A 24,739-nucleotide genomic window follows, 5' to 3' on the forward strand; every position below is an offset into this window, starting at 1 on the left:
AGAAAACCTCAACTCCTTTTTTGGCTCTTAGTCTCAGCCTAATGATTCTACCTTTCTTTTTTGGGGGGGTGGGGTGGGAGTATTGGGGATTGAACCCAGGGGCACTTTACCACTGAGTTACATCCTCAAGCCTTTTTATTCTTTATTTTGAGACAGAAGTGCTTAGAGCCTCACTCAGTTGCTGAGGCTGGCCTCAAACTTGAATTCCTCCTGTCTCAGCCTCCAGAGCTGCTGGAATTACGGGCATGTGCCCAGCTTTTTTTTTTTTTTTTTTCTTTTCTGTTTTTTCACCACTGGAGATTGAACTCAGGGTCTCTACCACTGAGTTACATCTCCAGTCCTTCTTTAAAATTTTGAGACAGGGTCCCACTAAGTTCCTGAGGGTCTCCCTAATTTGCTGAGGCTGGCCTCCAACTTGCAAGCCTCCTGTTTCAGCCTCCCAAGTTGCTGGGTTTACAGGCATGTACCACCTCACCTGGCTAATGATTCTACCTTTGAAATTCCTGTCCAGTGCAGCCTCTTTTCCACAGTCTCATGGCCATGACCTTGGAGGCGAAACCGTATATAGTGGCTAAGAACATAAACTTGGAAGGGGACTATCCAATTTAAATCTTGGTTCTACCGTTTATTAACTATGTAGAGCCTCAGTTTATCATCTATATTGTGAAGATTAAATAAGATGGTTCTTATAAGATGATGCTAAATACAGTATCAAGCATATAAGTGCTCAGTACATATTGCCGTCATGTGTTGGTACGTAACTCTGGTGTGCAAGAAATACATCTCTACTCAGTCCCTGTTTCATGCTGCAGTTCCGCTGGGATTATGCAAACAATGTGAGTCATCAGGGGGTTTGCTATCTTCTTTCTCCCAGGGTGGGGTCCAAAAGGAGATGATATGATGATATGAGCTACCAAGACTTGAGAGGGGAGGCCCATTTAGTCCTCAGCCATTTATTCACAAAGGTGTCCACTGACACCTCCCTTCTTCTTATTCTCCTGACTCTTTTAGGCCCAGAAATTGACCCAAGCAGAAGAGATGGGTAACTCTTTCAGGAACCTCATTTCTTGTTGCTTAGGGAATTTCTGCACAGCTAAGGGTGTATCTGCCTGGCTCATTCTGAAACTCTTCTTCTCAGGATCCTGTACTACAGGAAGCCTTCCCAACCTTTCCAGGAAGTGGGATGTGGAACTCCTATCACCAGGAGCCACCAACATCTGGACTCTTTCTACTTCCCCCAGCTGTTAAGAGACAAGAGGAATGAATCCCTTATGATTTTCAGGGAAATACTATCTTCAAATCTTACTTTTCTGAGTTTTACCTCAGCACTGAATCTTTGTTCCTCTGAAGGCTCTAGGTTTGAATATTTTCTGTTTTCTGCCCATTCACACATCTCCCCTGATGCATAGATGGCCTGGCTGCTGGAGTGGAGTATCAGGGATGGATAAGAGTAAAATGCCAGATGAGGGAACCCCATCAGAAAACATACCAAAAAATATTTCTCAGGATAATTGTTGTTATAATTATCATTTCTTAGTTCAGGTCTTTATTATCTTTCACCAGTACTACTGCCTTAGCCTCTCAGTTGGTCTCTGTGCCTAGCTTCATCTTCCTCCAAGTCCTGTATAAGAGGAATCTTTCTAAAATGTAAATTGGGTCCTGACCTATGTCTAAAGGATTCCCTGACTGATAATTACTCGCCAGACCCCATTCCAACATCTTAGCATGATGCCCATGGTTCTGTGGGACCTGGCTTGACCTCAAAGATCCCATCCTGCCTCTCCCTGACTGAACTGAATTCGGTTTAATTTCTCCAAACCCGCCCCCCCCACACTTTTTTTTTTTTTTTTTTTTTTTTTTTGGTACGGAGGGGAATCGAACCTGGGGTGTTTAACCACTGAGTCACAGCTCCAGCCCTTTTAAAAATTTTTTCTTAATTTTTTATTATGTAGAGACAGGGTCTTACTAAGTTGCTGAGGCTGGCTTCAAACTTGCGATCCTCCTGCGCCAGCCTTCTGAGCTGTTGGAATTACAAGCCTGCGCCACTGCACCGGGCTTTTCCAAATCACCTTTTAAACAAGATGTTTCCACTAACCAGAACGCCTCCCTCCTTCTCTTTTATTTTTCAACCCAGATCGACGGTCAGCTCCAAAAGGAATTCTGCCCTACCCTTCACTGCAAGGACTCCCTCCCTCTTGTGTATCACTGACTTCTAATGTATTTGACTACATGTCTGTTCGTTCTAGAACAGTAGACCTATCTCGAGCATTAACTGCATCCACCCATCTCTGCCTTCACCACCTAGTTTAGCGCATAGCACCTAGTAGGCTCACAAGTTAGCGAGACCCAGGAATACAGTGGAAAACGGGACAGGGGTTAATAGGAACACTAGTGAGGAATGACAGGCAAGACTAGGGGCAGGGCTACCTGAAATAAGACGGTATGGCAACGAAGAAACCCTGGAGGAACAGAAAGCTAAGGGGAGCGCCGCCTCAGGTGGTATGTATCACTCTCCCCTCCTGAATTGCCCGACTCCGCGGCCCAAGACTACAAATCCCACGGTTCCCTGCGGCGTGGGCCGGAAGTGTCCTGTCCCAGAGTGGCAAAGGAGAGGGGCGGTGGCCCAGCGGCGGGAGATTCAAACCTGGAAGGAGGAACATGGAGAGGCGAGGAGCGGCCCGGGGTCGGTTGGCCTGTGAGTGCTGAAGGGGTCGGAGGAGGGTCCAGCAGGGCTGCCGCTCGTGGGGTCTTGGCCATCGCGGGGGAGTTTGGGGCGGGGGCTGGGCGCGGAGCTTGCTAGGCGAGGGGAGTTGGGACTGCTCAGTAGGGAGGACGCACAGTCCCTGCTGCCCGCCGTCCCGAGAACCGTAAGCAGTAGTGAAACGCCCTGACTGCCATGCCGCGCTCCAAAGCTTCCAGAGAACTTTCTGTCTTATTCCCGAATTGTGGGACTCCAGGGTCGGGACAATGTAGGTAATCTAGATGGTTCCTTAACATTTAGCAGTTACTGATGACTGCCATACTTACCAAGCTCTGCCAAGGAACAGGACTCCTAAAGGGGCCTGGGGAACACTTGGATTTTGAGACGGTGTCTTTCAAACTTCAGGGTGCCGAAATTACCTGAGAATCTTGTTTAAACTCAGATTCCTGGCTTCTATCCCAGAGCTTCCGCTCCAGTAGATCTGGATTGGAATCCATAATCAGCATTTATAACAAGCGCCGCAGTGCTTCTTCCCCAAGTGGATTATGCAGATAGTCCTTGGGTTTCACTTTCAAAAATACTGTGTTAGGAACAGAGATGGGTTTGGAAGGATGGAAAGGCAGAAGGTTTCCATCAGATCATCTGAATGAAAAGCAAAACCTGCTAGTTCTTCCTTCACCCCCTCCTTCTCCATTAGGATTCAGAGTAAAGTCCATGTCCACTCATCTCTTGAAGGAAAACTAGTTCCAACCTAAGAAGGGCAGGAAAAATACTTATTTTTTATTAGACACCGTGTGTATGAGAGAGTGTGTGTTGTGCATGCAAAGTCCTTCAGTCCTCATTTCATAACTCTGAGGTGATGTCACTCACTTACTGTTTTATTTTCCATGCTTAACAGCCAACACTTGTTCCTTGTACACCCCCTCAGAGGAACTGATGGATTTCCTGTGGTTGGCCAGTGCTTTCAAATCTGTACTTGGAGATGTGTATGTTTTAACTTTCATAACTGCCAATTCATAACTGCTATTGCCCTGCCCTCTCCTAAATCATATTGGAGACATGCAATATGAGGAAATAGGATAAGGAGTGAGAATGACATTAAATGCTCTGTCTCTGTAAGTCCTCTCTGTTCTTTTCCTGGTGGGTGTGTTTAGCTTTTTCTCACCCTTTGTGTTTGATTTTGTATTATCTTCCCTTAAAAGAATATAGAGTTGGGGGAGAGAAGGAGGAAGAAGCATAAATGGAGGTTGTGGCTAAGGCAAAGTAGGAGTACAGTGTTATTTAAGGGATTCCCACTTCTCAAGTTTAAAGGTCAGAATGTTGTCTACATTTTAAACTTGAAAGTTATTTTGCTCCTTGGTGACCTATAACAAAAGGATAACTAAAGTACCTTTGTGATTTTAAAAAATTCTCTTTGTTCTTCCATTTAATCCCAAGTGAGTGGTGTATTTCCCTCTGTTGGACCACCTTTTACCCCTTTCTGTTTGTTTATTTACTTTTGTAGTACTGGGGATTGAACCCAGGGGGATTCTACCACTGAGCTACATCCCGGCCCTTTATATTTTTTATTTTCAGACAGGGTCTTATTAAGTTGCTGAGGCTGGCCTTGAAATTTTAATCCTCCTGCTTCAACCTTCCACATTGCTGGGATTATAGGCATGTGCTACTATACCTGACATAATCTCCATATTTCTTTAAGAATAAAGTCTGGGGGCTGGGCATATAGCTCAGTGGTAGAGTACTTGCCTAGCATGCATGAGGCCCTAGGTTTGATCCCCAGCACCATTAAAAAAAGAAAAGAAGAAGAAGAATAGAGTCCACTAATGCCCAGGGCCTGGTCAAAAGGAGGTATGAGTGACTGTTGAATGATGAATCCTTGTTGGTTCTGTTAATTGAGCCTTTGAGAAAGCACCTGATGAGGATGACACAGGTCCCTCTCTTAGAGAACTCAGAGTCTAATTAGGAATAAGTTAAGGTGCTAAATTCTCAGCCAGGGAAGGTTCTAGACAGCCCTGCTTGGGCAAGATGGAGGGAAGGCCATGAAGTAGACTTAGGAAGGAGGAGGAGGACAGGAAGATGGCTACAGAGGAAAGGGAAGAAATGCCTCTGGCATATGAGACCCCCCCTGATAAGCAGTGTCCTGGAAGAGAAATGGGGACACATTCAGGACTCTAAGCAGGGCTACCTAGGGAAGTCTGTTAAAGCTTCAATACTGAGGCCTTCACTGATCTTCACCCCTTAGATGAACGTCTCACAGCTGAGGAGATGGATGAGCAGAGGAGGCAGAATGTTGCCTATCAGTACCTGTGTCGGCTGGAAGAAGCCAAGCGGTGAGTGAAGTCCAGAAAGATGGACTCCTCCTGGTCTGCCTTTTTCACTCCCACCCTAGGCACCTGCTCCCAAAGCAGATGCAAGGGGACAAAGTTCTGTTCTGTGGGAAAGGGTGAGTTAAAATAGCATCTTCTGTTTTTTGGGGGGAGTTATTTTGGTACTAGGGGTTGAACTCAGAGGTGCTTTACCACTGATCTACACTCCCAGCCCTTTTTGATTTTTTATTTTGGGATGGAGTCTCGCTAAGTTGCCCAGGCTAGACTTGAGCTTGTGATCCTGTTGCCTTAGTCTCCAAATTGCTGGGATTACTTGCTTGGGTCAGCATGTTCTGTTTTTTTAAGGGAAACCTCAAATATTACATCTTTGTATCCCCCTTCGTGCTTCAATACATATCTCCAAAATCTGTGGACATTTGCTTACATAACCACAGTGCCATTATAATACCCAACTAAATTATCTGTCAGTCCCTGTAAGATCAATGCCCAGGCAATTTTCATATTGTCCTGATTGTCTAAAAAAAAACAACCAGTTTTTTTTCATTCAGTTTATTCAAATATGGTTCTAAAGAAGCTCACATATTACACTTGCCTCTTAAGTCTTCTTTAATCCAGAGCAGCTCACCTCCCCTTTTTCGTTTTTATGTCATTGACTTGTTTAAGAAACTGGATCACTTTTCCTGTAGAACATCCTACATTCTGACTCTATTTGCTTCCTTGTGTCATTCAACTTGTTCCTCTAAATCCCAAATTTCCTATAAATGAATGTTGGCTCTAAAGGCTTGATTAGATTCAGGTTCAACATTTTTGACAAGACTTCATTGGTGGTGGTGTGTGTTTCACATCATACCTCAGGGAAGGAACACAGTGTCTGCTTGTCCCACTTTTAGTGATGGTAAGAGTGATCTGGGGGTTCAGATTATAGCCTTTTCTTTATTTCACAACACTCACCATTAACCTTTCATCTAATGCCTTCCTCCATGGTTGGTCCACCAGAATTTATTAGTTTGTTGGAAATGAAAAATGACTATTTTCTTTTTTTTTTTTTTGAAAAATGACTATTTTCTAATTCTGTTGTTTCTTCTTCATTAATCAGCTGAAAATCTTCTCAGACAAGACCAAACAAAACTTTCCCTCATCATCTTGGGACTGTTTGGTTACTCTACCATCCAGTTTGTCCAGGAAGGACAGGATAAATACTTAATTTTTTCCTTTTAACCAATCTCTTCTTTTTGAATGTGTGTGTGATGGGGGGGGGCCTGCTCAGAAGTGAACCCAGCATGCTTTACTACTAAGCCACACCCCCAGTTCCTTTTATTTTTTATTTTGGGATAGGGTCTCACTGAGTTACTGAGGTTGGCCTTGACTTTGTGGTCCTCCTGCCTCAGCCTCCTGGGACACTGGGTTTATAGGCATGTGCCACTATGCCTGGTTCCAATAGTCTATTTTTTAATGTTCTCCCAATAAGTAGGTAGAATGGAGTTGACAGGAAATCAGGTGTCTGTGATAGGGAGGGCATGAAAAAGAATGTGACTGACTGTCTTTGGAAACATACTCAATACAGAGCAAAATTTGGAGATTTTGGAAATCTGAGGAGCCCTTATTCTCTCTCTCTCTCACAACCACCAATAATAACAATACTTTGCATTCATAGTCAAAGCATTTTCACATTCATTAGCCCATTTGATTCTGGCAGCTGTCCCCTGAATCAGGAAGTACAGGTAGTGTTATCTTCATTTTGCAGATTATGCTCCTGAGGCTCAGAGGTGAAGTGAGGGAGATGGTATGAGAAGTGGGCCTTCTGATTCCAAGATCAATGACCTTTCTGACCACTTCTGCTGCTCCCCTTTCAACAGCCCAGGGTGTCTCCACTCTCCTCCTCATCAAAGCTGGGTTATGAGCCATGTAGATCATTCCAGCCAACATGAACTTTCTGCACCCACGTTCCCAGGGAACAATGCAGTATGAAAGAAGTAGCAGATTCAGTTTGGTTCAATCGCCAGGCCAAATGACAGCTTATGTTATATAACAAGGACAGTCTGTTTAAGCCTCACTGAAGATGGGCAGGTGCAGGATCCCTGAGGGAGGATTTTCTGGGGTCAGTGAGACTGAGGGTTGTTTCGTCCAGGTGTTTGAGACAGCTCTGAAAAAGGTGGGATCAGTCAGGCAATGGGGCAAAATGGGAGGCAGGGGTGGGTGGGGAGGGGGAAGACAGATCCTGCAGTTGGAATAAACCAGTATAGTCCACCAGCGTGGGTGAGAAGGCTGTCTGCTCTCATGCTCATAGCTGGATGGAGGCCTGCCTGAAGGAGGAGCTTCCTTCCCCCGTGCAGCTGGAGGAGAGCCTCCGTAACGGAGTGCTGCTGGCTAAACTGGGCCACTGTTTTGCACCTTCTGTGGTTCCCTTGAAGAAGATCTATGATGTGGAGCAGCTGCGGTACCAGGTGGGTACTTTCTACATTCTTCCTCTCAAGCTACCCGTTCTCCTTGCAGCTGTGAGGGTAGGGTGACCATATAATTTATTATCCAAATCCAGACATGTTGAAGGATGAAAGAGGATGCTATTAATCACTGCACTGTGACAACAGGTATTAATCAGTATCTCCCAGTCAGGTGGGTGTGGATCATTTTTAGCCGCAAGGGCACTTGCTAGGTGTGTTTTAAGATGGCCCTGATGGGCTTGGGGTGTAGCACTTGCGTAGCACGTGCAAGGTCCTGGGTTCCTTCCCCAGCACCACAAAGGGAAAAAAATAATGATGACCCTGAGATTAGAACTGCTTATGGACTTCTCTGCCCACAGGCCACACTCAGTGTCTTGTGGCCTTTGCCACCCTGAGTTCTTCCTGGGCATGTGCCTCTTCTCTATGCTGTAGCCAGCTGAACCCTCCTCTGAGCTCTAGATTCCCCTTTACTGGATTGCTTGTGCTGTCCCTTCCAGATGTCCAACTGGATCATCCATTCCTGGTGGTTTCTCTCTCTCATTTCTATGTTCTGGGAGGGTGGGAAATCTATAGGGCAGGGTCCTCTGGCTTCCACAACCTTTTCCTCTTGACTCTTTGAGTCACTGACTCTTTAACTCTCTGCCCATAAGGAACACTGACAGTTGTGGAAATAAATTCTCCTCTTTCCTTCCCTTTCAGGCAACAGGCTTGCATTTCCGTCACACAGACAACATCAACTTTTGGCTGTCTGCAATAGCCCACATCGGTCTGCCTTCGGTAACACTGGGCCTCAAGATTGTTTTCATGTTGGGCTCTGGGTGTAGCTCAGTGGCAGAGTGCTTGTCTAGCATGTGTGAGACCCTGGGTTCCTTCCAAGTGCTGAAAAAAAAAAAAGATAGTCGTTTTATCTTTACCCTTCATCAGTCCCCAGCCCTATAAGCTTTATCTTCCTGGGCTCTTTAGCCCCCGTCTCCATATAGCTTCTAAATGACTCTAAGAGAACAATTCCTTAGGACTGTGTGTCTTTGAACCAAGTACCTTAGTCTCTGTTCCACTTCCCAATGGACAAAAGGAGGTGAAGGCCCTCTGGCTTGAGTTGCGCTGTTGCCATTATGCAGTGGATCCCCTATGTTAGGCAGGAGATATGACTTGTATCAGCCAGCCGTCTTTCCATAAGAATTTCAATGAAGTAAGGACATCCTTATGGTGGTAGACTTCAAGTTGGAAGCCTAGGCCCAAGATGGATGCACACTGCATGTACTTACTCTGTCAATCTCAATTTGTTTCTCAACTGTACAGTGGATAAAGAACCCTGCCCTGTTTTGTTTTATGATGGTATCACATGCTCTGTGCAAATTCTCTTTGTAAAGAACTCTAAGGCATGATAGGATTCTCTAAGATGTGGTTCCTTTCCATTTTGTTTTCCTTCCCTGTAGAAAGGAATTATAAGATGAGGAAACAGTAGTAAAGAAAGATGTTTTTTTTGTTTGTTTGTATTTGATGGGAGGCAGATGCAATAGAGGGCATGGGCCCTCAGGGGGACTGACACTAAGTCTCTAGATTTGCTCCTTCATCCAAATGTAGCCAAGATGTATTGAGTTTAGGCCTCAATAGTAGGCAGGGAAGACATGCCTGGGGAAGACATGCCATTCTTAGAGGGGCCACTACTGATCAGGGGCCTCTGACATGGAGACAGGGATGATATAACCTGTTGCCTTATAGTCCCTGGCAATGCATGCCTCATTGGGCTCCCTGTGGGAGCATGGCCAGCTCCCCAGCATACCACCTTTCTGGTGAGAGTCCAAGGTGAGGGGCATGGGCTCACTGTGGCTGTGACTGGGGCCTATTTTTCTGGAAGATAGGGCTTGCATCCTATAGCCTCAATGGCATCATCTGAGCTTGAGTTAAACTAGGGTACCCCGTGACTGTGTGGCTATGACTGAGTCTTGGCTTAGTGTGTCCTCAGTGTCTTTCTTTTACACACACACACACACACACACACACACACACACAGGGGATTGAGCCCAGGAACACTTAACCACTGAGCCATATCCCTGGTCCTTTTTTATATTTTATTTAGAGATAGGGTCTTGCTGAGTTGCTTAGGGTCTCACTAAGTTGCTGAGGCTGACTTTGAACTCATGATCCTCCTGCCTTAGCCTGAGCAGCTGGGATTACAGGCGTGCGCGACCATGCCCAGCTGCCTTTCTTTTATATTGAGCTGCCTAGAAATGATTGAGGAGACTAACCTAGAAGCCTCAGGCAACAGGGTAACACACACCTCAGGTTGGAGAGGAAAACCCAATTGCTTGGCTCCTCTGTACATACTTGGTGCTGCTTAGAGGTCCCCAATGGCAATAACTGGCTGGTTTCCCTTCTAGACCTTCTTTCCAGAGACCACAGACATCTATGACAAGAAGAACATGCCCCGGGTGATCTACTGCATTCATGCTCTCAGGTGAGAGATCCCAAATTCTGTCACCCTAGAGATTCCTCTAGGAAGGTGTAACCAACAGTTGTCAAGAAACACGATAGGAAGGAGGGAGGGTAGACAGCAAGCACTTCTCAAGAAAGTTAGACTCGGGGCTGGGGAGATAGCTCAGCTGGTAGGGTGCTTGCCTTGTAAGCACAAGGCCCTGGGTTCGATCCCCAGCACCAAAAAAAAAAAAAAAGAAAGTTAGACTCACATGGGTATGTTTAGATTTATGTGGTGCTTATGTGTGACCCCATGGATGAAGAGAAAGAGCAGTCTTGGAAGATCCTTCAGCTTGTGATGGGTATGAAGGAATCAGAACAGGACCCATGAAGAGTGTCACATGCAAGCCACTTAGTGAGGATGGCAAAAGCCATCATTAGCAATCATTTGACTAAATCATAGACCAGTTCCTGTGGTCACCAGGCTATCTCTTCCTGCCTTCCCATGTCCTTTTGTGCCTCCATTCCTGGGCTCAGCAGGTCTCTGGCTTACTGAGCCCTTCCTGTCCTCTGTCTCCATTCTCTGACCTGCTACTGCAGTGTATCCTTTGTGAAGCCTTCCCAGTCCCCCCAGACCTCCTACAGCATCTTATTGACCTATAGCACTTGCTTTGGGCTGATGTATAACATTTCCCTCTGTGGACTGGGGGTGACTTGAGGGCAGGTACTGAGTGGTCATCTCTGGTCCCCATAGTGTGTCCTACAAACCCGCTGTGGGCAGAGTATTGAAATGAATAGACCCCGATGCCCTCTGTTGTTCCCCAGTCTCTTCCTCTTCCGGCTGGGATTGGCCCCTCAGATACATGATCTATATGGGAAAGTGAAATTCACAGGTAAGTCCAACTCCTTCCCTAAACAACACAAACTGGACAAGGCCTGAGGATTCCTGACCTGATAAAGGGCACCTGTGGTATCATTCCAGCCGAGGAACTCAGCAACATGGCCTCTGAACTGGCCAAATATGGCCTCCATCTGCCTGCCTTCAGCAAGATCGGGGGCATCCTGGCCAATGAACTCTCTGTGGATGAGGCTGCCGGTAGGGTCTAGGCTCTGCCCTGCTAGGAATAGGCCCAGTGAACATGGGAGTTCTCCAAGCCTCACAGTACCTGGCTCTGTCCACCTCTGATGTCCATAGACTTGGGTGATCAGGCTACCTGGTTTGCCTGGCCTTTGGGGATGTAAAGGGGGATGGTGTCAGGGTGGTCCACAACTGGTTGTGCTCTGATCTGGGATTTTTTTCTGGCTTCCTGACCTTGTTTCCATGTCTCCTCCCAGTCCACGCAGCTGTCCTTGCCATCAATGAAGCAGTGGAGCGAGGGGTGGTCCAGGACACCCTGGCTGCCTTGCAGAATCCCAGTGCTCTTCTGGGGAATCTTCGAGAGCCTTTGGCAGCCATCTACCAGGAAATGTTGGCTCTGGCCAAGATGGAGAAGGCTGCCAATGCCAGGAACCAAGTAAGGAGGATACTTTGGGGGCAGAACCAAAATTTGAGAGGCTTGGAGAATATCAAGTGAAACTAGGACTCTTATCTCCTGTCTCTTAAGTCCCAAAGTAGCTTCTTAGAGAAACTGTAACTTGAGTGATCTTAGAGAAATAGGAGAGGAACTTGGGAGAAAGATGTGAATTCACAAGAATCAACTGGAGAAAAGACTCTGGGGGTATGATCTTAAGGGAGGCTCTGGAATGTGGGACAGGATAAGATTAGACTGGTATGTTTGCTTTAATTGCATCAGAGTCAAAGGGTTAGACCCCACACTGTACCCAGAGTCCTGACCTTTGGTCTTCGGAAGGTCTACAGAAGAAGACATCAGTATAGACAGGGAGGGAGGAGAAGGAAAAGACTCCCTTGGTTTCCTCAGACTTTCTACTCAATATGACTTTTGCAGGATGACAGAGAAAGCCAGGATATCTATGACTACTACCTTACCCAGGCCGAAATCCAGGGCAACATCAATCATGTCAATGGTAAGAGACAGGCCTGGAGGGGCTTGAGGGTGCTAACAGGGTAAGCCTCTGTACCACAATGCTTGGGGATGACTTCTCTCAGGCCAGAAAGCCCTTTGGCCTCACTTAGGCCAACTCTTGCCTCAGGGAAAGATCTAGGTTTGAGGAGTGTTGCTCTGCTTTCTTGCCATCAGTTTCTGGAGGAGAAGTCCCTTCCAGAGAGACTTCTGTTTGCTTGGAGGTCCAAGGAGGGGACAGAGGCAAAGGGGCAGGCCTTTCAGGTCTTAGTGCAGGGGGCAATTGGACCTGGAGTCCTTTGGAGAAGGGAATGTGGTGAAGATGAAGGTAGAAGAGATCAGGGTGGGAAGGACAGCTTGAAGGCCCAAGATAGGTGTATTTGCCAGTTAGGGTTAGAATATCCTCCAGGTCCAGGACAGCAAGATGGAAAGGCTGTGAAAACCAAGCCGAAGAATTTGGGCTGGATCAAATGAGCTCAGGGGGCAAAGGTGGAGGTAATTCTGGGTCAGTAGGAAGAGGGCAGATTCCCAGGACTGGGCTGGGCTGGGATGGTGAGAGATGGGCTTTTTTACACTGTCCACATTGGAGTCTTGGTCTTTATCAGTCCGTGGGGCTCTAGAAGTCATTGATGAAGCCCTGGAAAGACAGAGCCCTGAAGCCTTGCTTGAGGCCCTTCAGGACCCTGCTCTGGCCCTGCAAGGGGTAAGAAGAGACTTTGCTGACTGGTACCTGGAACAGCTAAGCTCAGACAGAGAGCAGAAAGCACAGGTGAGGCTCTGTTACCTGCCACTTCTTTCCTGTGAGGTAGGAGAGGGCCTCTTACTCAAGCATCACCACTCTTAGTTCTTTGAATTCAGCAAGTACTGACTACATGCTTAGGATGGTTCAGTCACCCCAAAGCCTAGTGGATGAAACTGACCAGCTTCTGCTCTCTGATGATCCCTCAGACTAACTGGGAGGGACCCAGAAGCTGTCTAGTTGGCAGACTCCTCCATTACTGAATTGAGACCTCAACTTAGCAGTCTTATTTTCAGTGCTCTTGACTTTCTCTCACACTATTGATATTTGTGCGCTCTAGGTTGTTGTTTCAAATTCTTGGATAAGAAAGTTAAAGATGGGTTAATTAGACTGGGCGTCATAGTGCATATCTATAATTCCAGCTCCTTGAGAGATTGAGGCAGGAAGATCATAAGTTCCTGATCATCCTTAGAAACTTAACAAGACCCTGTCTCAAAATAAAATTAAAAGGACTGGGTGTCAGATGCAGTGCATGCCCATCATCCTAATGACTCAGAAGGCTGAGGCAAGAGAATTGCAAGTACGAGACTACTCTGGTTAACTTAGTGAGACCCTGTCTCAAAATTTTAATGATGACTAGGGTTGTGACTCAGTAGTAAAGAACCCATGGGTTCAATCCCCAGTAATGCAGAAAGGAAAAAAAAAAAAAAAAAGGATTTGGCACTTGTAATACAAGCAACTCAAGGCAAAGGCAGGAGGATCGAAAGTTCAAGGCCAACCTAGGCAAGTTAAGGAGACCCTGTCTCAAAAAGAATTTTTTTTAGAGATTGGGGGTGTAACTGAGAGACAGAATGCACCTAGGTTTAATCCCCAATGCCAGAAAAAGCTAATAATAATTAAAAAAAAAAAATAGAAAGGGCTGAGAATGTAGCTTAGTGGTGGAGCACTTATCTAGCATGTGTGAGGTCCTGGGATCATTCCAGTACCAGAAAAGGGGAAAAAAAAAAAAAAAAGATTAATAGGGATGGGTTGACCAGGTTAATTTGCCTAAAGGGGAGAGAGGTAGGATTGAGGGTGGTGGGTGCAACTGGGAGCTCATGCTGGCTGCTCCTGGAGTATGTTCCTGGAGGACTTTTCTTTTACTGGCTCTCTTCCTCTTTCAGGAACTGGGCCTGGTGGAGCTTCTGGAAAAGGAGGAAGTTCAGGCTGCTGTGGCTGCAGCCAATAGCAAGGGTGATCAGGAGCAAGCCAGTAAGTCCTCTCCAGGCCTGAGACCCAGTCTGAGTGGCTCCCAACCTCTTAGAAGAGCATCATCCCTTCACTGGGTTCTGCATTGAGCAAGGCTTACTGCTGCCCAGTTTCCCAGCCCAGCAAGGGATTTCTCCCCTCACATACTCTGCTCCCATTTCTGGCCGGCTGGAGGGACACTACAGATAAGTTAATCAAGGCCTTAGAGATAGTGCCATGTCAGTACTGCACTGGCCTAGACTCCTGGGCAGAGAGTTTCCATCCGGGCAGTTCATCTATAATTTTGACAAGTGTCAACCTGCTTGAATTTCTTTGGTTTATGAAATGTTAGTGATTTCCCAGGTGAGAGCGGAAACTCATATTCTAGCTCAGTTTCCTTTAAAAACATTACTTACAAATATAATTCTTTATTCAAAGAATGTGAATGAGTCATGATTTCCCTCCAAGAGGTCAATTTGTCTAGCAAGAGCGAAGAGAGAGAGAATGTTCAAGGAGGCTACAGTGGCCTGCAGACACTAGATCTATTACGATTGCTTGACTCCGTCTGACTTGCTATCAGGTTGCTTGGTAGCCATTTACCTATGCCTAACAGCTTTCAAACGCCTGCTCACAGTAGCCCCCAGGTCACTCCTGGCTAGCTTGCCTTATCTGCTCCATTGGGACATTCCTGATTGCTGTTGCCAGAGGAATCTCTCAAGCACAGATCAGATCTCATCTCCCTTGTTGAACATCTTCAGATCTTCATGGGTTCTTTCATTATTTATCCTACACTTTGGTCCTATCTCCTTGGCCTGGCAGATAAGACCTTTCCAGAATTCCTCCCCACCTCTTCTGTTCACATTCCATCCAGTTCTGCTGAGCCAGACAACCTGCTCCTTGATTGCCCCCATCCTTTCCCAGCACCAGGCCTCTGGTCTTCTGGCTTACATTTCTCCCACATTTTCACCTGTCAGAAGCAGATGAAAACACCTCCAGAGTTGTCTCAAAGACATGGAGTTTTCCTCCGTGAAATCTTGCTGCTCCCTCCCAGCCAGAATCCCTCCTCCCCTGGGCTGCCATAACTTTTCGCCTGGGGGTAGGGGGAGTATTTCTAACCTGGCGTTGACAGCCATGCATTTTTGTATCCATATTTCTTCCCAGTAGATTGTGTGCTCTTTGATGCCAGTGTCCATATCTGCCCAGGGTTTGTAAACTCAAACAAATGCACCATAGCCCCTTTTGAGTTTATTCCCGCCTGTTAGAGCTGGATTCGTATTCCTCTGCACTGTCACCAAGGTTTGGTCCCTGGAGCCCCTTGACTAAGCTTATCTTAGTTACGCTCCGTAGCCACCTGTCAATCTTGTGCTCAGTACCTTAGGAACTCACCTCTGCCATGACAGCTGCTCCTGTTACTTGCTGAGCTACTCTACTTATAGGCCTGACAAATTGCTTCTTAAGGAGCCTCTTCTTAAAGCAACCCAACCCTTTTTCCTCCTGAACATTTAGAAACACATTTTGAACCTTGAAGAATGGCTTTCTAGAGCTGTTACAAGGCCATTACCCCTCAGAGGTCCCCTGCAGAGCTGAGTTAGCCAGGAAAACAGATCTCAGGGAAGGTTCAGCCTGTGCATCCTCTTGCTTTCCTCCCCTGCAGTGCTCCAGGCTGTGAGGCGGGTCAACAAAGCCATCCAGAGGGGAGTAGCTGCTGACACAGTGAAGGAACTGATGTGCCCTAAAGCCCAGCTGCCTCCAGTGTACCCTTGTGCCGCCACTGTGTACCAGCAGGAGCTGGCAGTGCTCCAGCGACAGCAGCAGGGGGTAAGCCCCAGAAATGCAGCACCAGTGGCTGCAGGCAGAGGGACCAGGGCAGTCAGTCCTCTGAGATGCTGGCAGGAGATTAGGGCCAGGGAAAGTACTGTCATTTTGCTTTACTAAGTGTTACATAGCCAATATCTCTGAGTAAACCCTGCTCTCCGCACTCATTTAGTCCTTAAGGGAACCCCATCGGATAAGTAGTAGTATTTCCATTTTAGAGGTAAAGAAACTGAACTGCAAAGTAACTTGCACAACTGGCAATGCTGGGAGTAAATGCAAAAGGGGATGTGCTAGAAGCATATGCTCTAAACAACTCTGCTGTCCACCTCAGTGCAGTTTGTCCAGTTTCTCAGACAGTGAGATGACAGAGACCTCACTTAGGGACTTTCCCATCTATTGGGGGAGTTACAATACACTTGAGGGTCCAGCCAGAGACAGGGAGAGAAGAATAGATGTTATAATTGGAAGAAGACTTCAGAGCGGGGAAATGAGGGAAGCAGAGCTGGGTGACTCTGGGATGGCTTCCTGGAAGACAGGATGATCGGTAGAGTCCCACCCACAGCAGCATTTACGGAGCAGCTACTCCAGGCACAACCTGCACCTTCGGCAAGAACACAGTCTCCACCTACGACTACCTATAGTAAGGGAGCATAAAATAAGCACTAAGAGGTAAAGCAGGGTGAGTAAGGTTATGGACTTTAGAGGACCCAGTTTAAGTCTGGCTCTGCTAGTTCTTAGCTGAGTGACATTGTGCAACTTGTTTACCTTCTCTGCCCCTCATTTTTTTGTATATAAAAAGGGAACAATCAAGCTGGGCACGGTGGCACACAACTGTAATCCCAACCACGCAGGAGGATCACAAGTTCAAAGCCAGCCTCAGCAACTTTACAAGACTCTGTCTCTTAAAAAAAAAGTACAAAAAAGGGCTAGGGATGTGGATTAGTGGGTAAGCACCCCTGGGTTCAGTCCCCAGTACAAAAAATAAATAAACAAACAAACAAATAAATAAAATAAAAAGGGAACAACCACATATATCTTCATAGGATTGTCATAAGGACTCGATGAGTTAGCATGTGCTTAGAGAAAGAGCCTGGTAAGGAAATTTTAGCTATCATTATTATTTGTTGTTATTTGCACTGTTATATTTATAGAAAGCAGGAAGGGTGCTATAGATAGAGGGAATAGCATAACCAAATTTTTGAAGAGGAGGCGGATGAGAACTGGGCCGAGAAGTGGGTCTGGGGCCTTGTGGTGTGCAGTATAGTGTGAAGGTGACCATTTATTCTCAACTCTGGGTGCCCAGGTCCTACTGCAGTTCTTTTTTTCCCTGGTACTGAAGATTAAAACTAGGGCCTTGCTCAAGCTAGCAGCCTAGTGCAGGGATTGACGTGAGTAAGGAGTAGAAGGTTGCTGGCAGAGATCACTGCTCGAGTGTGCGCTCTGGAATCAGGCAGTTATGTTTACTCTACATTATTGGCCATGGGCTTGGCTGTGAAATGGGACTACAAATGGTGCCCACCTCATTAGCTTGATATGAAAATTAAATGATGCTATGTATGAAGTACTTCAAATTGTACACATAGTAAGCATCCCCAGGTTTTGAGTATGATTGTTGTTAGTGAATGAATCCAAACCCCAGGCTTTGAGGATAGTCTGGGGGATTGTAGAACCCTGGGCAGACCATCAGGATTCCCCCAGGTCCCCAGCTGCCCCTTGGGAACCACCCTCCCTTCTACTGCAGGAACTTTGCCAGGAGGAACTCTTCGTGGCTGTGGAGATGCTGTCAGCCGTGGTCCTGATTAACAGGGCCCTGGAGGCCAGGGATGCCTGTGGCTTTTGGAGCAGCCTGGCGAATCCCGCCACCGGCCTGGCGGAGGTGGAAGGAGAAAATGCTCAGCGGTGAGAAAAGTTCAGCCACATGTTGGGAGCGAGGGGACAGGGAGTGGGGGTAAGACTCAAGATGCCTTCTGCTTGGAGATCAGCCTTTTGCATGATACTCCATTCTTGGGCCCAGGCACCCCTTTGGGTCTGTTCACAGTTCCTGGGACTGTTTCTTCTCCTGTGTGGATGGGTTCAGTCGTTCCCCTTTCTTCCATTGACTCATTCTTTCACAGCAAATGTTTGAGTACCTACAAACATGCCAGGTACTATTCTAGGTGCGAGAAACACAGTGAACAAAACAAATTCCTGCTCTCATCAAACCTACCTGCGAGCGGGAGGGGGCAATTGGAAGAACAGAAGCAAAAGGAAATAGGGCAAAGGGAAACAGGGTGGGCACATGGGAGGGGCAGGTTTTCTGTTCACATTGTTGATTACAGATGACCTTCTGGATAAGGGGGGAGTCACTGAAGAGGGACCTAAAGGGCCTAATGAGGCAAAGGCTTGAGAAAGAAATATTCTGGGTGCATTCAAAGAACACCAGGAAGGACTGGGGCTGTTAGCTCAATGGTAGAGCATGTGCTTAGCCTGTGCAAGGCCCTGGGTTTGATCCCATCCCTAGCACCACAAAAAAGTGAAAACAGAACACCAGGAAGGGGCTGGGGAGATAGCTCAGCTGGTAAAAGTGCTTGCCTCACAAGCACAAGGCCCTGAGTTCGATCCCCAGTACTGCAAAAAAAAAAAGAATACCAGGAAGCCAGGCTAGCAGGGTGGACTGAGGCAGAGATAAGAGTGGGAGGTGAAGATAGAATAGTAGAAACCAGACCATGTGGGCCTCTGGATTTTATTCCAAGTGAGGAAGGAAGCCACAGGTGGTGGGGAGGGTTGAGCAAGGAGGGAGACAGTATGACCTACTTTAACAGGGTCATTCTGGCTGCTGGGCTGAGAAGTGATCACAGGGATGCAAGGGGAGAGACAAGAAGACTTTCGAGGCAGCTATCAGAGTAATGCAGACACTAGTCGACTGGGCTGTGGCCTAGGGCAGTAGCAGTGAAGGGGAAAGAAGGCGGCAGCTTGTGGCTGTGTTCTGAAAACAGAACTGGCAGGGTTTGGTGGTAGATATGGGTGTGACTCCAAGGTTTTTGGCAAGAAGGAGAGACTATGGGACACAAAGTTTAATGGGGAAATTAGGAGTCCAGAAGTGAGCTTTAGGGTTTCAGGTGCTTTTTTTTTTTTCTTTCTTTTTTTGGTACCAGGGATTGAACCTGGGGCACTTAACCACTAAGCCACATCCTCAACCCTTTTTTATATTTTATTTAGAGACAGAGTCTCGCTGAGTTGCTTAGGACCTTGCTAAATTTCTAAGGCTGACAGGGAGGCTCCTGTCTCAGCCTCCCCAGGCGCTGGGATTACAGGTTATGCGCCACCACACCTGGACTCAAGTGCTTGTACATTCACGTGGAGGTTCTGAAGAGGCTGCTGAGACTTTGGCAGCTGAACTTGTGCTTTGGGGAACCATTAGCATATGGCATTTAAAGTCCTGAGTTTAGGTGTGAGTATTCAGGGAGAAGCAGTCTAAAGACAAAAAATTATACTCCTGTTTATAGGTCAGGGAGGAACCTGCAGAGGAGTCTTAGAAAGAACTGCCTATTGGGGGAGGAGCAGACCCAAAGAGTGTGCTGTCCTGGAGGCCACATGAGGAATTGGCTCAAACATTTCCTGACTGGCTGATGATGCACACACCACTCACCTTGCTCCCCATCTCCCTGTTATCAGTTACTTCGATGCCTTGGTGAAGCTGCGACAGGTGCGTGGAGTGGATGGGACCTTCCTGAGCTGGAATGATCTGCAGGCCACTGTGAGCCAGGTCAATGTCCAGGTCCAAGAAGAGACTGATCGTGAGTATAGTCCAGGCCAGTGGGGAGACGTCCCACTGAAGCAGTCCCTTCCCCCAGCTGTAGTTCTGGGACCTCTGCCCATCTAGGTCTCTCTTTCTCAGAAGTCCTTGCGGTCAGCCTTATCAATGAGGCTCTGGACCAGGGCAGCTCTAAGAAGACTCTGTCTGCCCTGCTGCTTCCTGCAGCTGGCCTGGAAGATGTCAGCCTTCCTGTTGCTCCTCGATATCATCTCCTCCTTGTGGCAGCCAAAAGGCAGAAGGCCCAGGTGAGGTTAGGGCTAGCTGGGTTGGTCAGCCCTTGGGTAGAGCTGTGCCCAGCATGCACCCAGGCTGGGCTGCAGCCTGATGGACACACTCTGAGGTGTGGGGCACAGGCAGGGTTCTGATCTCATGGAGGAAAGCATGCTCCTGTTGCCAGCACACTGGACAGCTTGGGAAGAGCACAGGCCTGGGAATCAGAGAACCTAGGTTGAATTTCCCACTCTGATGCCTTGTGACCACCTGGCCTTGAACAAATCCCTTAAAGTCTCTGAGTTCTTATGTATTCATCTGTAAAATTCTGCATACCTCACTCCCACAGAATGTGGGTGAAAATCAAGTGAATTGACAAACAGTGCCCTGAGTATGTGGCTGTAGAGAGAGTGGCTGAGGACTAGGGCTCCTGGGCCAGACTCTTTGAGTTTGTATCCCACAGTGTGACTCTGCAGTGTCACTCAATCTCCCTGTGCCTGTTTCCTCGTCTACATACTTGTGACGATAACGAGCTTAGCTCACAATTGTAGGACTTAGGTGAGGTGATATGACAGTAGTATTGGCTAACACTAAGCTCTCATTTTGTGCCAAGCATTGTTTTGTGTTCCTTATAAACATGCATAAAAGTACTTTAGCAGGACACAGTGGCACTTTCCTATAATCCCAGTGACTTGGAAGATTGAGGCTGGAGTCACAAATTCTAGGCCAGCCTGGGCAACTTAGTGAGACCCTGGGCTGGGAATATAGCTCAGTGGTAGAGCACTCTTGGGTTCAATCCCCAGTACTGATAAATAAGATCTTCCCTTCCCTCCCCTCCCCTTTTCTCTTTCTTCTTCCCTTCCCTTTTCCCTTCTCTCTCTGTGCCTGTCACATATTTGTTAATAAAATGTTAGTTTCCAAAGTTTGTTACTTATGAGGAGAGTTGGGAGGGAGCAGACTCTGAGGTTGGGTGTCAGACTGACCCTGTCACAGGCACAGGCTGTGTTGTCTTGTGGTCTCTAATCTTCCTTCTACATTGTGGGATTTGTGGGATTGAGGAGTGTGGAGCAAGAACAAAAAGGAGAAGGTGAAGGTTAGGGCCATAATCAGCCTGAGAAGGTGTGAATTCAGGCTTTGAGAAGTGGGGAGTGGGGCTGGTAGGTGGAGACTCCAGGGTGGGCTGTCCCTGGATGTAACTGAGACACAAGGGCAGAGAATGGAGCTGTTGAGAAAGTGGTAGATACTGAGATGTTGGGTGCAGTGGTGCACACCTGTAATCCTAGCTACTCAGGAGGTGGAAGCAGAAGGATCACAAGTTCAAGACCAGCCTGAGCAACTTAGCATGACCTTGGCTCAAAATACAAAGGGTTGAGAATGTAGCTCAGTGATAGAGCTCCCGTGAGTTCAGTCCCTAGTACTGAGGGGAAAAAAACCGCAGATATTAAGGGTATGAGAAGATAGGTAGTTAGAGCCTCATGGACAAGCAGAGTCAATGCTTGGGACAGCCTGGATAGAAAAAGAACCTTCTGAAGCTGGGCATGGTGGTGCATGCCTGTAACCCTGGTGGCTTGGGAAGCTGAGGCAGGAGGATCGCAGGTTCAAAACCAGCCTCAGCAATTTAGCAAGGCTGTAAGCAAACTAGTAAGAGACCCTGCCTCAAAATAAAAAACAAAAAGGGCTGCCAATGTGGCTCAGAGGTTAAGCACCCCTGGGTTCAGTCCCTAGTACAAAAAAAAAAAAAAAAAAAAAATGAAAGGAAGAAGAAAAAAAGCCTTCTGTGCCTGGGTGCCTGGTGGCAATCCAAGGGAGCCACAGGCCATGCCTACGCAGGAAAGAAGAGAATGTGTGACTCCCAATGTCTGCCTGCAATTTGATTCTCTGGGCTACTTAGTCTGAGAACCTGGGGAGATCGGCCTCGGGTCTTGTCTTTTTTTGTCCCTCCCAATTTTCCAGGTGACAGGGGATCCTGGAGCTGTGCTGTGGCTGGAGGAGATCCGCCAGGGAGTGGTCAGAGCCAACCAGGACACAAGCACTGCTCAGAGAAGTAAAAGGGCTGGGCGGGGGCACTGGGTGGGCAGAGGAGAAGACACGGACTCAGCACAACCCAGATAGGCAGCCCCCAGCCCCTGTAGCCGCCTCTCCCTGCAACCTCTGAGAAGAGGCAGGCCAAAATCAGAACAGGAGACTTTCTGCCTGGACCATAGGGTGGATTTCCTGGCAAACATCAGGGCAGGAAATTCTTAGGAATGGAGAGCCTAGTCCATTGCTGCTTCCTCCTGTGCCTTCCCATGGGTGCTTTCCCTGCAATATGAGCCTGTGAGATCATGTGGTGGCCAAAAACCCTTCCCATTTCTGCTGGTAGGTTGAATTCGCTTCCAACATTGAGCTCTGGCCTGGCTAGAGAATATTTAGTCTTGGGTAGGAGAAGGGTTGGCTGGAGTTGGAGGGAAATAGGCAGGATCAGTGCAAGCAGCCTCTGGTGTGCTGGTGCTGGTGCTGAGGGTGCCAGTTCGAGACTGGAGGGCAGGTGCACATTAGCCTTCCCCACTTCTTGCACTCTCGTCTAAGAAATTGTCCCAGAGTTCTTTGCCCATATCCTGCCTTTGACCTTTGGAATGAGCCGCCTTTGCTTTTACTGAACCCCTGCCTGCCTAGCCCCAGCCTGCTTCCCTTAGAAACCTTCCACGCTGCCACCTCTTCCTTCAAGTACAGCTGTTTACTATTGCTCTTCATGTATGTCTGTCCATCTTGGGATGTTCTCCATCTCCTTTGTCAGATAGGGTGATCTCGTGTCCTTCTCTTTTGAATTCTGCCCCACTGAATAGGACAGGGCCCATGGGAGGGACTTAGAGGGAAGGACTAACTGCTCTCTCCTGGTGCCTCTGTCAGTGGCCCTTGGTGTGGCTGCCATCAATCAGGCCATCAAGGAGGGAAAGGCAGCCCAGACAGAACGGGTATTGAGAAACCCCGCCGTGGCCCTACGAGGGGTAGTTCCTGACTGTGCTGATGGCTACCAGCGGGCCCTGGAAGGTGCTGTGGCAAAGAAACAGTGTCCAGGTAATGGCCCCACCTGACCCTGACTTGTCTGCTTACCTCAGCCAACTCTGGCCTTCTTAAACCTTCTTTGCTTATTTGGTTTCTGCTCAGGGGACACAGCTTTCTGGGTTCAACATGACATGAGGGATGGCACCGTCTACTCTTTCCATCTGAAAACCTTCCAGGGGACCTGGGAGAAACCCCCCAACTGCCATCTTAACACCTCCCACCTGACTCGTGAAGAGATCCAGGTTGGCAGGGACCCTACCAGGACAAGGGATCGTGGATGGGGTTACCTGACAGGAGAGGCTTCTACCCATCAAAGGACCACAGGCTCTCTCTCCTGCCTCCACAGTCAGCCATCACCAAAGTCACTGCTGCCCATGACCGCCAGCAGCTCTGGAAGGCCAATGTCGGCTTCATCATCCAGTTCCAGGCCCGCCTCCGTGGCTTCCTGGTCCGCCAGAAGTTTGCTGAGCATTCACACTTTCTGAGGACCTGGGTTCCAGCAGTCATCAAGATCCAGGTGGCATCTCAGGCTTTCTAAGTGTTTTGGGCCCAGGCTTACATGAATTCTCCTTTCTCTTGACTGAGGGGGGTTGGGATGATCCTTGGGCTTGCAGATAGTAGTGGTGGAGCTTGGACTCTGGGACAGGCAGCCGAGGTTTGAAGTCCAGCTCTACCCCTATTAACTGTGTGACCTTGAAAGTTACTCTCTCTGCCTGTTTACTCCTCAGAAAAATAAGAGATAATGGCAAGGTTGTTACAAGAGTTTAGTGAGGTAATATTTAGTGTTTATAAGCAGTGCCTGGCAAGCAGGTAAGAACATGATGTAAGCTCTAGTTATTAGCTTCATCGTCACTGTCCAGAGAACGTAAGAGGTGCTTTTTAGCCTTCCCAAAGGAAGAATAAAATAAGATTTAGTCCAACACCAGGACGACATCCTCACAAGAAAAGGAGGTGTGAGGAGGTGCTAGTGGCTAAACAGAAAAGGGTGAACTGTGCCTTGGGGAGAGGAGAGTCTTCTACCTTTCTTCTGAAACCAGCCAGCCCTTCTGTTTCATTCCTCCAGCCTGTGGGTGGTCCAGTGTGGTCTCTGTGGCTGGCCCTCATGTAACTGGGATGTAAGGCCAGCTGGGAAGATAGCCAGGGGCACTGTGCAAGCTGAGAATGATGGGAGAGCTTCCCAGGCAGGTATAGTCTGGAGGACCTTTTGGAGATGTTAGCTGTGTAAAGATGCTTTCTCTAATAAATGCCTCTGAATGCCCAGTATCTGCACAAGGCAAGCATCAGAGATGGGTTTGAGACCCTCAGGTGAGTGTTCACATCTCTCCCCTCACAGGAATTGCAGGTGATGTTAAATGTTGTAATAGTAGGGATACAAAGACAATACCAGAGAATGCCAAGGGAGACAGATGTGTAGCCTGAGACTGGCAGATGGCCCTTGATTATGACCTAGGGCCTGCAGGGTAGTAATTGAGAACTCAGGCTTTGAAGTCAGAGGCTGGAGTTTGCCTCCTGGACCTACCACTTCCAGGCCAGATGACCCTGTGCACCTTACCTGCACCCTTCTGGCGTTGGGTTTTCTCATTCATAATGATGGTACTCACCTCCTATGTTGATTGTGAGGAGTAAGTAGGAAAATTACATGTAACGCTCAGTATGCTCCATTAGTGGTCGCCATTATGAGATGTTGCTAGTAGGGCATTGATCCCAGAACTCAATACAGGGCTTTATAATCTGCAGATAGTGGTCTGGGGATCTAGCTCAGTTGGTAGAGTGCTTGCCTCACAAGTACAAGGCCCTGGGTTCAATCCCCAGCACCACAAAAAAAAAAAAAAAAAAAAAAAATCTGCAGATAGTGTTCTGAATCATGGGGACTCCCCTCCTGAGCCTAGACTGGAATTTCATACTAAGGAGATGAAAAGCCACACGACAGTGGGAGAGGAGATGGTGTTTGTGTGTGTGGCAGTGTATGGGGGGACATCTGTCACTCATTCTAGAACTGTGT

At 47.6% G+C, this 24,739-nt stretch overlaps 1 protein-coding gene across 2 annotated transcripts in view; it reads left to right on the forward strand.

The window, feature by feature from the left end:
* Positions 1–2,645: 2,645 nt before the first annotated feature.
* Positions 2,646–24,739, forward strand: part of Iqgap3 (IQ motif containing GTPase activating protein 3) — a 41,835-nt gene continuing 19,741 nt past the window's right edge. Inside the window, exons 1-19 of one of the 2 annotated variants that reach the window (XM_047527870.1) lie at positions 2,646–2,695; positions 4,944–5,031; positions 7,316–7,472; positions 8,169–8,246; positions 9,851–9,927; positions 10,710–10,777; positions 10,867–10,980; positions 11,220–11,398; positions 11,831–11,909; positions 12,511–12,674; positions 13,808–13,895; positions 15,526–15,689; positions 17,428–17,585; positions 19,341–19,462; positions 19,564–19,727; positions 21,646–21,736; positions 22,582–22,749; positions 22,840–22,979; positions 23,084–23,254. In XM_047527870.1, the coding sequence (XP_047383826.1) occupies positions 2,659–2,695; positions 4,944–5,031; positions 7,316–7,472; positions 8,169–8,246; positions 9,851–9,927; positions 10,710–10,777; positions 10,867–10,980; positions 11,220–11,398; positions 11,831–11,909; positions 12,511–12,674; positions 13,808–13,895; positions 15,526–15,689; positions 17,428–17,585; positions 19,341–19,462; positions 19,564–19,727; positions 21,646–21,736; positions 22,582–22,749; positions 22,840–22,979; positions 23,084–23,254 (2,307 nt within the window). In that variant the 5' untranslated portion in view covers positions 2,646–2,658. The remainder of the gene's footprint in view (positions 2,696–4,943; positions 5,032–7,315; positions 7,473–8,168; positions 8,247–9,850; positions 9,928–10,709; positions 10,778–10,866; positions 10,981–11,219; positions 11,399–11,830; positions 11,910–12,510; positions 12,675–13,807; positions 13,896–15,525; positions 15,690–17,427; positions 17,586–19,340; positions 19,463–19,563; positions 19,728–21,645; positions 21,737–22,581; positions 22,750–22,839; positions 22,980–23,083; positions 23,255–24,739) is intronic. The other variant, XM_047527878.1, reaches the window with a different exon arrangement.

Source organism: Sciurus carolinensis, chromosome 1 (genome assembly GCF_902686445.1).
Source record: "Sciurus carolinensis chromosome 1, mSciCar1.2, whole genome shotgun sequence".
Taxonomy (NCBI): Eukaryota; Metazoa; Chordata; class Mammalia; order Rodentia; family Sciuridae; genus Sciurus; species Sciurus carolinensis.